Genomic DNA, 14,053 nt, shown 5'->3' with positions numbered 1-14,053 from the left:
GCTTGAGACTCAGAGCTCTGAGGGAAAGGCTTGAGACTCAGAGCTCTGAGGGAAAGGCTTGCTTCAAGGTGAACATGACAAAGATCATCTCTTCACACTGCCGGCGGGTCCCGTATTCAAAGAGGCAGGAGAACAAGGGAGAGCCATCGGGTCCAACGCCCATGTACTGCAGATCCGAATAAGCACACAGGCCCCTGAAGAGGATGCTGGGTTTTGTCCAGTGTGCTGGATTTAAAGGGCTTTTGTTGAGGTAAATTCCTAAATCTTTTCGACCCTTTGGGTCTGTAGGGTGAGCATAGAGTAACCAACTGTCTTGGCACCTGGCATTAGGGGGAGGTGGAAAGGCAGTAACACTTCCATGGCATCCAAAGGGAGGTTCCACTAGCATTTCAACCCGCTGGCCTCCCTCGAAGTCCAGCCCATGGTTGTAGCTGACGGCCTGGATTCGGGCTCCCCTGGTGCTCCTCGCGTTGCAGTACAGGACCTTCCTGCCACAGGTGTGCACCTCCGCTACCTGGCACTCCACCGCGCTCTCCTCGCCCACGAAGTTGCCCAGCTCCCACGTTGTGCCGTGGTCAGAGCTGATGAAGCAGAAGGCATGAGGGGTGGGGTGCTGCTTAGGGTCCAAGATACGATAGGCATAGGCGGGAATCACCAGGCTCCGGGCCTCGTTGAGCAATTGTAATCCGTGACCCGGCCCCACCGCAAACGTGGCCCAGTTCTTGTACTCGGTCCTGATGGTGCCATCGGTGACATCCTGGGCAGTGCTCCAGGTGCGCCCTTGGTCCATGCTGGTGACGTAGCAGAGGCGTACCAGGTTAATCTTTGTCCTGAGCTGATGCTGCTCAGAGATCTTTCCTGGGACAGCTATGAAGAACAGGATCAGTTTCCCGGAGACCTCATCGTAAACCGGGCAGGGGTTCATAGATCGGTGGTCTTTCAGCTGTGCAGTGACAATGGTCTCCATGTTATTCCACTGCCAGGGCCCACGTGAAGGGAGACAAGAATGAAACACACCGTTACAAACAGATCCAAGCTAGAGTGCAAGGATGCCTGGACAAAAGTTACAGAAAAGCATGGGAAGAAAAGAAGAGAAGCAGGTTAGTGGATAGAGCAAGAAATGGGAAAACAATAATCTGGCATCACCAAAGGTAAGTGAAAATTCTTTGGATGACACAAAGCACGTGCACCTCACCAAGCAAGTGGGTTATGTCCCTTTTAATTACTACTCCCTGAGGAGCTGACAGCTCCATACCTCAGTGCAGCTGGTGACTGATGACACAGTCTGAAATGCTACAGGAGCTGAATTGCCAGAAATTCTCACAAATACGTGTTTGGCACAGACCTGGCCAGTGGTCAAAGTGTGCTGGTACAGACACTGTGCTGTGTCAATGCTTCTTAAGAGGCCACAGAGGTACCCGAGCCCTTTGCAAGCATCCTGGATGCTGACAAATTCCTTTCCATTCAAAATCCTATTCCTCCACTGTGATCCATGTGTGAATGGGCATCCCAGCCTACACTGAGGACCCTTGCTGGGCTGATTGCATGGCTTTCCATGCTCTGGTATGGAGATTTGGGCCCTGAGCTGTCCAATTCAGAAAAGGGCAGGTATAACTACCCTGCAAGCCCTGTCTTTCTTTAAATGAATAGCACCTAACACAATCACATTTCTAACACTAACATTGCTATTAGAAAATTATACCTAAATAGTGTTATTGGCTTTGTAAAAGAAGCAGTGGTTTCCAGTAAGATTATACTAATTCGCTTTTCTGCCCTGAGTTGCTGATTACCCTTTTTGATCATGTTTTCTCTTTGTCTATTCAGCCTATATTAACTTTTCTTGAATATTTAAGATTTCCATTTTAAGAAAATCTAACGTGAACACAAATGACTAAGTTTATGACCAACTGAGCCCTACTTAACTGAATTACAGAGAGTTACACAAGATGCAACCTGAATGGTCTGATACTGCAGATGTGCTCAGAGGCTGCTTCTGCAAGGCAGAATCCAGCTCTTAGGAGTGTACAATCAAAGACAACTAATGAAGGTTTGGAATACAAAAATATAATTACTTTTTTTCCCCCCAACACATTTATGCCTTTGCAAATGCACACAAATTACTATAAATAGAATACCCACCACCCCCAGCCACCTAGCAGGATAACTGTTAATAATAACTGGTAGGTTAATAAAGTAGCCAATTCCCTGGCACCAACACACCAGACAACGCTCTTTTGCGTGGGGAGACTTGCTGGTTTTAATTGTTTTTTAAACCAGAAATTAGTATTAAGATGATGAATTAAAAACAAAAAAAAACCCCAGTATCTGATGGCTAATTTACTTCTCCTTGTCCTTGTGCCACTCCCCATTTCTGCCTCTCCTCCACATCTTGGCTGCCACAACAGGACTTTTGTCTCCTCTCTCTGTCTGCATCCCCATCCCCAGTGATGGGTCCAAAGCCTCTCCTGAAGTATCTGCTGTACCTGCCCCCTGTTAGTCCCCCCACCAGCTGCCCGGTCACGGGGTTGAATCCCAGCAGTTTTAGCAACACGTGCATTATTTAGTGGCAGATTTGTCTCCCGTAACTGGGGAGGAGAAGCTGCCCCGTCCCTCCAGCAAGAGGGCAAATCCACTGAAGTGCTGTGGAGCCATGTGAGCAGCACAGGTGGGCAGTGCCCCCGCTCCCTCCCCACACTGGTACCTGGACGTGGTGCGTGCTGGGGTCGTACACGCCCCTGCGCATCGCTATGAGCTTGGCGTGTTCATCCACCACATCCTCCCGCTCCTCAGCAAACGCCAGGATCATGCTGAACCGGGGCAGGTAGAGCAGGGCTGGGATGCGATAGCTCCAGGTACCGTTCCGGAACAGCGTCTCTTGCTCCAAGACAGGGAACGAAGCCATTGTGCTGGAGGGAAGACAAAGCACATTGCATTTTGTCCCAGTAAAATGTGATGGTGTGCTGCTTTTTGCTCTTCTTGCTCAGTGGGGCCTGTCCTGCATTGAAACAATTTCTGCTACTTTCAGCTCTGTCTTTTTCTTCTGCTTTTCCGAAGAGAACCTGTATGTAGCAGAGTAACTGGAACTGAGGCCAGACTTACCCCAGGAGCAGCCTGGTTGATATGGCTGGAGTGTTGCAAGGCAAGTGCACTAAATACAGTTAATAAAAAAGCTGTGCTTTGTTTCGTCTTTTTAATTAAATTCACAGGCTGGGACTTTTGTGGGTTTACTCTGTAATTCAGAAGACTGTTGATAATAAGACATTGTAGCACTTGCCCTCAGAAGACCATTAACGTCTCTGGTGATGGTGTATCCAAAACCTGGCACAAAACTTCTGCTTTGCTAAATATGAGTTTAAAATTTCATATAAATGACACACTGAGGCAATCCCTGACCTCAGCTGTGCCCCAGCTTGGGGATGGCAAGCACTGAGCACGAATAAAGAAAGGAAGAGAACTTCCCTCCTTCTGTAAGATTAAAGAACAGTCTGAATGGTGTCCCATAGCTTTGGGTGGCAATTCTGACCAGGTGAAAACCTTGTCCTCTTTACAGTGACTTAAAAGCAATGTTATGAAGGAAAGCAAACATGAGGGAGAATTTAGGGAAGTTGCCTCTGTGTACCTGGTCTGTGCTATGCCCCACACAGTTTCTGTTCCTCTCCCAAGACCCACTCAGCCCACTGTCCTCTTGCACTGAGCTCCTCCTGTGAGCCAACCTACCCTGGTAGAAACCTAGTGGGCTTGAGGGAATTATCTCTGAGCAGGTGGGGGCAAAAATAAGAAAAATAAAAAAGAAAAAGAGAGAAAGAAAATACATGTCTCTGACATGATATACCAGAAACTGAAGGCTTGGATACCCCTTGCTCAGCAGGGAAGGGGAGAAGAAAAAAAAAGAAAAATAAATATTAAAAAATCAATCCTTAGATCTCTGACGCATCGAGTGGGTAGGATGGCAGGGAGAAGATCACAATACACTATGAGTAAGAAATTCAAATGCCTCCTACCTCAGCTGAGGCAAGACTTGCTGCACTCTTCATTGAGGATTCTCCTATTTATCCAAGTCTTGGAGAGTGCTATAGTAGCTACTGGACATGGATCAGATCCTGGTGCTTTTGAAGGCTCCCTTGATAATTCAGGCCCAGCTGTGGAGGCAGCTGCAGAATGCATGTACCTACCTGGAGAATAGTTTGCACTCTTCCATGTTTAAGAGGAAAGTTTGTATTAGCCAGCGTAACTAACCTTGACTAGGGCCACAATTTGTTTAAATTGTTTTGTTTTGCAGTGCTGATTCCTGAGTTAGGACAGCACAGATAGGCTGAGTTCATCCTCCTCAGACAGCACCATCACATTACACTCTCTCCAGATCCATAGCCAGACAGGGAGTGTTTCCTTGCTTTTGCCTTGCAGCTGCTATAAATACCAGTGAGATCTCTGAACTCACAGCATTGCTCAGAAGGGTCTGAACTGCACTGTTTGAGCTAAAGTGACCTGTACAGACTCAAACCCCACAGCCCCACTGCCACTCAGATCCAAAGCCACTGCAGAGGGAAGTCCATCTCCCAGCAGCAGCTGCTCCCTCCTCACTGTCACCAACTGTCACCTCACCGCTGCTGTACTAAATGTTTCCAGAACTGGATCCCAGCTCTCCAGGCAGTAACATGAAGGAAGCAGGAAGACCTTCCTAGAACAAATAGCTGTGCTGTTCACTACTTCCCAGCATGGCTGTGGCTATTTATACAGCCCACAGCCGTGGCTGTGTGCTCAAGGCTCCTGAAACAGAACTCACCAGCGTGCTTCCAGACTATTTAAAGGGAGATTATTTAAAGGGAATTAGTCAGCCTGTCTAGTGCAGCACAGGTTCCCTGGTGTTCCTGCTCATGGTACTGCAGTCTGCTGTTCTGATACTGCAGTCCTGCTTCAGGGCAGAGCAAGAGGGAAGGAAAAGAAACAAAAAAAAAAATATAAAGGGGAGGTAGAAAGAGAAAGAGAGATCTGGGCCATGAAGCCCTTGATGGAAATCCAGACCAGTGCCACAGGAGGCTGTGCTGCACCTGAGTCCCTCCCACATGAGCCTGTCACCTGCAGACACCTCTGCCCACACTCTCAGCCCTCCATGACACAGTCAGTGTGAGTGTCACAACACTCTTCCCCTTATTGCCAAAAGGGGATTGAGGAACTCACTGAACTGGGAATAGCTGCCATAGAAACAAGCCTGAGGCTCCTGGACACAGCACCCACAACTATAATCAAGGAAAATACTGGGACCAAGTGACTTCTCCATCTATCCAGAGACTAAAGAGAGGTATGTGTGAGTGTGTGTACATACACACATATACACACACTTGTATATGTCCTCCCTACATGCAGTGTGGCTCTTATGGCTGGATACATGTATATACACACTGTGTATCCATCTGCAGAGAAACTCTTCCATCCTTTTTTAAACACAGTTAAAGTCAGTATTCAGCTTCTTCTGCCTTCTGCCTCGTGGATCCTCCAGCAGAGATTGAGTCATAACAGTTTGAGTTTCACACAGAATCCAAAATGCAGGATCTTTAAATAAACTTAAAGTTCTTAATATTTATATATTAAAGAAAAAAATAGTGCTGGCTTTAGTTACTTCTCCAGCCAACTGAAAGGAATTGAATTTTTCTCTTGACCTCTACCCATTTTCAAAGGCAAACCCACTAACTAGACCCTCCTGAATAAAAGAGAAGTAAAACTGGCAAATCGTTGACAGGACAGCCACAGGAAGAGTGTTCCAAAGCTCATCCTCCAGCACTGCAGGAATTCAAATCAGAGACACCAGCCCCTCCAAGGCTAAATTGCCAGAGGATGCACATGTCCATGATGCTACTCTGCTCCTAAACTCTACTGAAATAGCAGTGCCTGGCCTGCAAGGAAGAAGAGAGTATTGCAGGCAGCATGACCCAAGGACACTGGCCAAGTTTGTAGATCACAGCAGTATCTTTTGAAATACCAAAAGCTATAACTGGGGAAAAAAAAAAAAAGATAAACTTCTGGAACAGAAAGGTCTGAAACACAAGCAGGAGACTGGAGAGCTGTTCACAAGAAGACAAAAATTGCTCAGATCTGCATCAACTCAATGACCCTGGAGAGAAGAGTTAGCTGTACTTTTTTGAGGTAAAAGAGTGAGAAAGGTAAGTTTTTCCTAGGAGAAAAGAACATAGCTCCTCACCTCTTCCCAGATGAGAGAGGTGCTGGTGAGGAGAAGGGAAATTTATCTTGTAGCCATTAAGCCAATATTCCCTTCGTCATTTTGGTATTTACTGGAGTGTTTAATTCATTTCCCAGGCTTATCCCTGCCAAGTGTCCTGTTCAGGGAGAATTATGTTTACCTGCAATTCCTCTCCAAGGCACAAGGGAAGCTGCTGCACCGAGATCCAGCACCTCACCTCCGGGCAGGACCAGGCAGACAGGGAAGGGTGAGCGCAGTGCAAACACTAAGAGAAGGGGGAGTTAAACTGGAGGAAGCCATTACTCATAGTTTGCAAGTTACACAGCTGTAATGATTTCCAAAGCAGAGACTGTTTCCAGCAAGAAGAGTCAAAAAAAATAACAGTTGTCAACAAATGAATCTGTGCTGGATCTAATGCCTGGAAGGAGCCCAAGTGGCAGTAAGGGATAGGTGCTGGCAGACACCAGGAGAGGGTACTTGTTCCTTCCTCATCTGTCCTTCAGGGCAGCTCACATGGACTTGTCTGTAGAGCAGGATGAGCCCTTGCATGTTTATTTGCTTTACCCTTCTCCAAGTGACTAAAAACGATAACATTTCCACTGGCCTCAGCTTCTGTACAAACCTGTTCTTAACATGTTCAGATCCAAGCTGAAATGACAGCGTGTCTTTAAAAACAAACCAGCAGAGATGAGGTAATATGCTGAACTCTATCCCTTGGTCTCCATCAGAGAGCTCTACACTCTGGGCAGCAGGCAGCTTGTTCTTCAATGATTTCAGATAGGTCCCGAATAAACAGACAACTCATTCAGGGAGGGGTTGGGGGGAAAAACACAAACAAATACAAAACCCAACTAAAACTCTGCTTTGCAAGGTAAGCACAAGAATCCAAGATGAGTTGTTCTGTGCTCAACATCAGACCTGGATTTACACTGTTTTCCAAATGTGTAAAGCATTTCAACTAATGCTGAAACACATTCTCTGTTTCACTTAAAGGAAAATAAGGCATTTCCACTGGGATATTGCATAGAGGGCTCCCAGGAGTAGCCATGTTCCAGTTGTATAGGACTAAGAAACAGAAGACCCGGTTTGCTTCTCGAATCCTTGCTCCACAGGGTATTCCTGTGTGGAAGCCCTTCCTCCCTGCTGAACAGCCTGCCTGTGCCTGTTTCTGCCACAGCCCAGCACTGGAGTGCTCCATCCCCAGCCTGCTTGTGCCCTTAGACCAGATCCCACACTAAATCTAGGCTATAGAAATCCATAACAAGCAGGCAACACACATTTATTTAGTCCAATAAATCACTCTCAATGTAAAGTCAGAAAGACGTTATCAGTGAAACTGTCAAACAATAAACCTTAAACAAACTAAACCATTCAAAATTCAAAACTGAAAAAGACACAAAACTGGAATTACTTTAATCCAGCAGCCAATTGGATTAAACTTTTTAACCACACTAGAAACAGAAAGTTTCTCTTGTGGTAAAAACTTCATACCACATTTACATGGGGATTTTCAGGCTCCCCACTACATGGTTTCCTAAACAATCGACCAAGTTCTGTTTTCCAACTGCTTTGGCTCAGCCTGGCAGTAGCTCCTGTGCCCTAGAGTGGAGGTTTTCTTAGCAATAGGGAGGAATTACATGAAGCAGTAGTATTTTTCTTAAAATATGTTTCGTGGAGGAATACACAAACTGCACTCCTACTTGAACCTCCAAAATGTTGTATTTATCTTTTTCGTTTCTAGCAATGTCCCTGTTATGAAAAACTTTGTCTGCTTGTTTGTTTGTTTTTTAAAAGAAAAAAAAAAAAAAGAAAAAGAAATACCTTTTTCACTCTGTGTCTCCTGGAAGTCACGTCAAAAGGAAATAAAAACAAACCACCAGAACCAAAAAGCACTCCTATTGGAGTAGATAAAAGGGAGGCTCACCACGCTCTTACCAGCTATCTCCAACCTGCAAAATTATTTATGTTGGCAGCAATGTCAGCTGTCTTGGATCCCCAAGAAAACCAGGAGCTGGCATGTATACACAAGCTGACATTTAAATAGCAAACCTGCTTTGCATATAAGGGGTGGCTCCGTGTGAGCTGGACAAACAATAGGGAAAGACTTTTACATTATCATAGTAATTAAGCAGCATATTTCTACCTGCACGGGTTGACAGCACTGTGGAGCAGCTGCTGTTCCAAATGGTTATACAGTTCACGTGCTGTCTTATTTCTTGGACCTCTTCTGCCCTGGGGCTGAGGACAGGAAGTTCCTCTGGTCCCAGAGTGATCCTGATCCCTGGGAAAGTTTGCCAAAAGACCTCACAAAAGTGTTATAACCAGGAGGTGACAGTGCTGTGATAATCCAGCGTTCCTCTCCTGGCTCCCCACACCTCCAATCCACCAGCATGTTCTTTCTGGATAAGAAATGGGTTAACACAGGGGAGCCCAGGCAGGGACACAGGAATGACATACTGGTGCAGGCAGGTGCAGCTCCCAGAGCCTCTGTGGAGGTGTTCCAGGATCAAACTATCGCAGTAGCTGCAGGCAATGAGCTATGGGGAAGAGTCAGGCAGAGGAACAGAGGGTAGAGCACAGCTGAGGAAGAGGAGGAGGCAGCACCCCTTCTCCCAGTTGTGCCCTGCCTGGCCTAGAGCCTCTAAGCCTGCACCTGCAGCTGCTGGGAGTACCCAAGCAAATGATTTCACCACTACATGTGCTACTGCTGTCAGAAAGGACCTTTCCTAGCTGCATCCCCTGCTTTCTCCTCTTCTCTGCTGTTTCCATTGCTGCCATTAATACTTCTTGTCTTGGAAGTGATCTGAAAAAATGAAAATAACAATCCTGCAAACAGATCTTGCTAGTAGTGACAGAAGGGGAAGAAAATCTCTTCAACTGATGGCAGCTGTGGTTGATCTGTGCAAGCCAAAGAGGGAGTTGCAGAGGTGTGGATTTACAACCAATCTGACTACCTTAATTAATGTAATGCTTCTGTATTGCTCTCCTTCCTCTCTCTTGAGCAACCCTGTATCCCTTCTTGTGCCAGCACGGATGCTCATCTTACCCTGGCAAGCCATCAGAAGATGTCAGTCTGGCAGAACACTAATCCATAAAGAAAAAAGTGAACAGTTTCTGCTAGGTCATCATCCTGGACTGCGTCAGCAAGAGTCAAACAAGCAGCAGAATCTGCAGTAGGAGCAGGAGCTCAAAGCTGTTGACAGGAGGAGCAGACTCACCTCCCAGACTGGCACTTAGCCATCGGAGCTAATTAGCTGCATCGTAAAACCACACCCCGTGTTTATGAACCTTGTCTAACTGGGCAAGTGAAGCACTGCCTAACTGGGGCACACTAGAGAAGCCCAAAGGCATTTGTATCTCAGTGCTTTACCTGGAAGCAAGCAACAATCAATGTGAGGAAAAGTCCCTCCAGAGACAATGCCACTGATATCCACCAGATATTAACTTTCGACAGTGACTCCTGGAGAAAATCCAAAGCAGAAGCAATTCATGAAGGAGGCTTCTAAGGTGTGGTTTGCCAGAATGCCAGACATGAGCTATTGCTTTATGGATTTCTTCACCTTTTTTCCTCTCCCTGGCTAGCAGCAGTGTTACTCGGGTGATTTTCTGAGTCACACACTTGGCTGCTGCAGCCAGACAACCCATAAATACTCATTTGTTTAGTAGAAATCACCTTGTCCAGCTGCAGCTTAAAACTGATTGTCCATCTCTTCTGAGTGGAAGTCCCAGATGTGCTTGCTGTGGTGGCAATGGTTTCATGGGCTATGGTGGCAGCACACACAAGGCAGAGTGGCTGTGCCTCAGGCCACCTCATCTCCCTTTATCATCTCCTCCTTTCCAAGCAGGACCCCACACATTCCTCTACAGCCAGCTGGGGTGCCCTGCCTTCAGCCCACTCCTCAGGACAGGTATCAGATGTGGCTGTGCAGAGGCTCAAACTACTCCCAAAATGAAGAATGTGTTGCTTAGTCCTGCAGGGAGGTTAAACTGGGTGAACCCCAGTGCCTGTGCAGGGCAAACCCACAGTCAACATGGGCAGCCTGTGCTGCCTCCCTGCACAGTCAGCACCAAGCACTGCCAGCATCCAGGCTCCAGCACTGCTCTTCAGCCCATACCACAGTTCTTTAGCTGCAAAACCCATCCTTGCTGATAAAAGTGCTTTTTCCAAACATGTTGTGTGCTGCAACTATTCTACAAAACTGTTCCTTATTAAAAATCAAAAGTGGATGTCCCTCTCTAGATGTGCACAGCTTGATCCCCCTTCTTTCCTTTCAGTGTCACCAGTGAAGTTTAAAACAGGTTTCAGTCTGAGGAGGATCAAGCTCTTCACTTCTATTGTTCCACGCTTACTTCATTGCCCTTATCTGATTGTTGTAATGAAAACGTTTTTAAAAAGGTTAAAAAATGCAAATGGGGTGTGTGGGTGCATTAATAAGAGGATATAAAAATAATGCAGAATATAATATAATGACAGAATCCTGAACAATGGAGCATTTGAAGTTGGAGGACCACATTCACTTTCGGGTGCCACCTCTTAGGAAAGACACAGCAATAGCTGCAAATGGAGGCTGAGGAAAGGAATTCAGAAGCTAATGCTTCTGAGTGTATGTGAAAAGTAATTAGGAGGAAAACAAGAGTTGGTATTTAGTGACTGACACGTAGTCCACTGAAAATTATCACAGTGTATTTCCCTTGCAAAATGTTAAACCTGTGCCCATTGACTCCTGGCACCATTAACAGGCAAGGCTGGCCCAGGTAGTTCAGGATTCTTGCTCTGCAGTGCAGTGTGGCTGCTGTCCTGGGGACACTGTTTAACAGCCCAGGAGGTCTGTGGGGTCACACCATGTGAGGCACCAATCACACCAGGTTGCACATTGCAGCCCAAACACCATGGGCTGCTTTCCAGGTGCTGGGGAATAGGGTGCAGGAGATAAATCCTATAGACCTGAGCTCTGACTGAAAGTCTGCTCTGTCAGGAGAGGGAAAAAAAAGCAAACAAGGAAAAACCAGAGTAATAATAATTATGAATATAACAGGCAGGTGCTAATGGCAGAGCTCTTTGGGAAACAGGGTGCACTGAATGAGGAAACATTCACTGCTTTCTTTTAGTGCCAATTCTAGATAAGGAAAGCACATCTGAGACCAGCACCTCACTATCCTCATCAACTGTAGGAGCAGCAGGCAGGAGGAGCAGGTACTCCCTGGGCACCATTTCACCCCCTACTCATTCCAGTTACATTACTGTTGATTTCCACGAGCAGGAGTAAGCACAGAATCCTCTACCAGTGTCTCTCTCCCACTAAGTCATAGCCTTTCACAATTTATTTCCTCACCTTGTGGAAAAAATTGGACTAAATCAAAAAATACTCCCTCAACCCAAAGTGTAACAGCACCACCCCATAGCCTGTAAGACCTGTGAGCCTTCTGACTCTCCACGGTGAGTCGTGAGTTTGTCACAGGGGAGCTGCCTTACCCTGGGAGAGACAACACCCAGTAAACAGCCTGCCCATTATATTTTTCCATTTACTTTTGCCCATTTGGAACAGAAAAAGAAATAAATGCACCTTATTTTTGTAACAAACTGAATGGCACAATCTACAGGAAGCAAAGGAAGAGAGGTGGTGAGATTTACACACAAAAGGGGGATTGTAGAAGTAGGATTTATTTACTCTCAAAATAACAACACTGAGAAGGAGTCACTGGAGCAATTTACTGGCTGGAAAAAGCAATAAAACTGGAGTCCCTTGCTTCATGTACTCTGCAGTGCTGGCACACTCAGGTAAGCCAGTCTGAAGCACAAGGCTAGCTAGATTCACTCTGGGCAACTCTTGCGACAGAGAGGAGCCCAGATTCCACGGCATCCCTCATTCCCGAGTCCTGCTGGCTCTCAGACCAGGAGTGCGCAGGTCTGATGGTGACCTTGATTAATCATTACAGCATTAATTGCTGGCAGCCCTCTATGGCCAGGCCCTCAGCTGATATAAAGGGACACTGACACTGCTGACCGTGAAACTATGATGACTGAGCTCAGATTAACCCAAGCTTAGCTCAAGAAACATCTGACCTTCCACACAGCAGGCTGGGCACACAGCGGCATTTTAAAAGGAATAGGGTAATGTTGTGAACAATTAACATATTTTGAGATGAACAAGGGACTTGGCAAGTTCAGGGAACTTCAAAAAGAAATAAAAAAAACAAAGGAAAGGCTAGCATAAAATTCAGCAGGAGATGTGATGCTTCTTGTAAGAGTCAATCCAACTGCAGGCTTAAAAATACCAAGTGAGTTATCCGAGGATGAGGGAAAACTTCTTTCCTAAGTATAGCACTGCTCGGGTATCTACAGCAATTACAGGCTTGTTTGTCTTCCTTTGAAGCACTGGGCCTAAGCTGCCCCCAGAAGAGGGACATTCAAATCATTGAAAGCAAGCAAACAACCTGAATAAGAAATCAAATTATTTATTTCAAGGGAGGAAATTATAACAGGCATTTGGATGAACTGATCCAAAAGGCCTTAAAATAAAACCAGGTTGGCACTGCTATATCCACCCCAGTGCCCAGGTATGTGAATACACACGAAATTAAGAAATGGCAATCTAAAAATAGTCATAAACATTTAGGTCTTTTCATCTCAACTGGCTGTAAATAATGTAAAGCAAGAGCAGTTTCTGAGCCAGTGGGTCTTAAAGTGTAAGCAAATGCCATTTACTGTTTTCACTCATTTGAGTTTTCATATTTGGACTGAAGTTTCACCCAGTTGTTAAAGATTTATATGGGAGGTTTAACAATGCCCTGTCATTAAGCCTTGGCACAAGCAGCGCAAAGGACATTCAGGGCATATTTGTACTAACTTATCTGGGTAAAGAGAAAGCCGTGCCTTTAAACTGTGTTTGCTGTGACTCTGGAAACTGAGCAAACAAAGTTTGAGGGAAACTTTACTCTCAAGCAGAACTGACAGGAAGGTACAAGGACTGAAGGACTGCAAATTTCTGTAGGACATACCTGCCTCTGGATTCACTACTGAATTGCAAATCTCTAACTGCCTGGGGGAGCTTAGTTCAGGCTTTTTGGATATACCTCATCCTGATGGCAAATGAGAGACTGGTTCAGCCTCTGAGTGTCAGGTGAGTAAAATCCTATTCTGGGGGGATACTGGAAGAGGAATGAAATGTCAGGCCACAAACAAAGGCACAAATCCAGTGCCCAGGAAAGAACTGACTTTGCTCTACAAGCAAAGCCACTCTGAAGGAGCTGTGTGCAAGCCAGGGAGAGCACAGTTGGGACACTGTTGAAATACTGGCTGACAGAGAGGAGAGACGCCACTGGCACAACTTGACAGGCACCAAACCCATCCCAGGGAGGGAGCCTGGTCAGAGCCTGCACAGAGCAGCATTAATGTGACCAACTAAACAGCAAACACCCCCAAACCAGCCAACCAAACCGTGTCTTTTTCCAGGGGCAGGACAAGTGGTGATTTTTCCTGGCAACCGTTTATGCGTGATCTTGCTTTAAAAAAATATACAAATAAAGACAGGAAATGTGAAAAACAGCTTGTTTTCCTCTTAACTCCAGGCTGATCTTTCCCCTTAGCCGATCTTTCCTTTCACTCTCAGGAGACCAATTGCTGGGAATCCAGTGTAGCTGTGAACTCTGTCCCAGCAATTAAGTATATTTTTAAATGCACAAAGTAAACAAGGACTCAGATTTCATAAGAACAAGACAGCTCTTGAGATCCTAAACTATCAACAGATTCCACCGTTATAGTGGAGCTGTCCCTTCCAGATCTAGTTGAAAGCAGGAAATTGCACTAAAATAATGAAAAGTATTTAAAATATTTCGCTGAACCTGCAAAAAGTACTA

At 45.8% G+C, this 14,053-nt stretch overlaps 2 protein-coding genes across 8 annotated transcripts in view; one reads left to right on the top strand and one right to left on the bottom strand.

Moving 5' to 3' along the window:
* NEU2 (neuraminidase 2) overlaps positions 1 to 14,053 on the bottom strand; it is a 36,613-nt gene that overhangs the window by 195 nt on the left and 22,365 nt on the right. For 4 of the 6 annotated variants that reach the window (XM_027661903.1, XM_027661902.1, XM_027661905.1 and 1 more), the window contains 2 exons: positions 2,702 to 2,906; positions 28 to 976 (listed from right to left, as the gene is read on the bottom strand). In XM_027661903.1, the coding sequence (XP_027517704.1) occupies positions 38 to 976; positions 2,702 to 2,906 (1,144 nt within the window). In that variant the 3' untranslated portion in view covers positions 28 to 37. Of the gene's footprint in view, positions 1 to 27; positions 977 to 2,701; positions 2,907 to 6,356; positions 6,462 to 14,053 lie in introns of all 6 variants that reach the window. The other 2 variants (XM_027661907.1, XM_027661906.1) reach the window with 2 other exon arrangements.
* The window catches only part of NGEF (neuronal guanine nucleotide exchange factor), a 50,632-nt gene continuing 49,622 nt past the window's right edge, over positions 13,044 to 14,053 (top strand). For both annotated transcript variants that reach the window (XM_027661899.1, XM_027661898.1), the window contains exon 1: positions 13,044 to 13,317. The gene's annotated coding sequence lies outside the window, so the exon portion shown is untranslated. The remainder of the gene's footprint in view (positions 13,318 to 14,053) is intronic.

Source organism: Corapipo altera, unplaced genomic scaffold, assembly GCF_003945725.1.
Source record: "Corapipo altera isolate COAL_440 unplaced genomic scaffold, ASM394572v1 175, whole genome shotgun sequence".
In the NCBI taxonomy this organism is placed as follows: domain Eukaryota; kingdom Metazoa; phylum Chordata; class Aves; order Passeriformes; family Pipridae; genus Corapipo; species Corapipo altera.
Note: the sequence above shows the minus strand (reverse complement) of the source record. Positions and strands in the feature narration are given on the sequence as shown.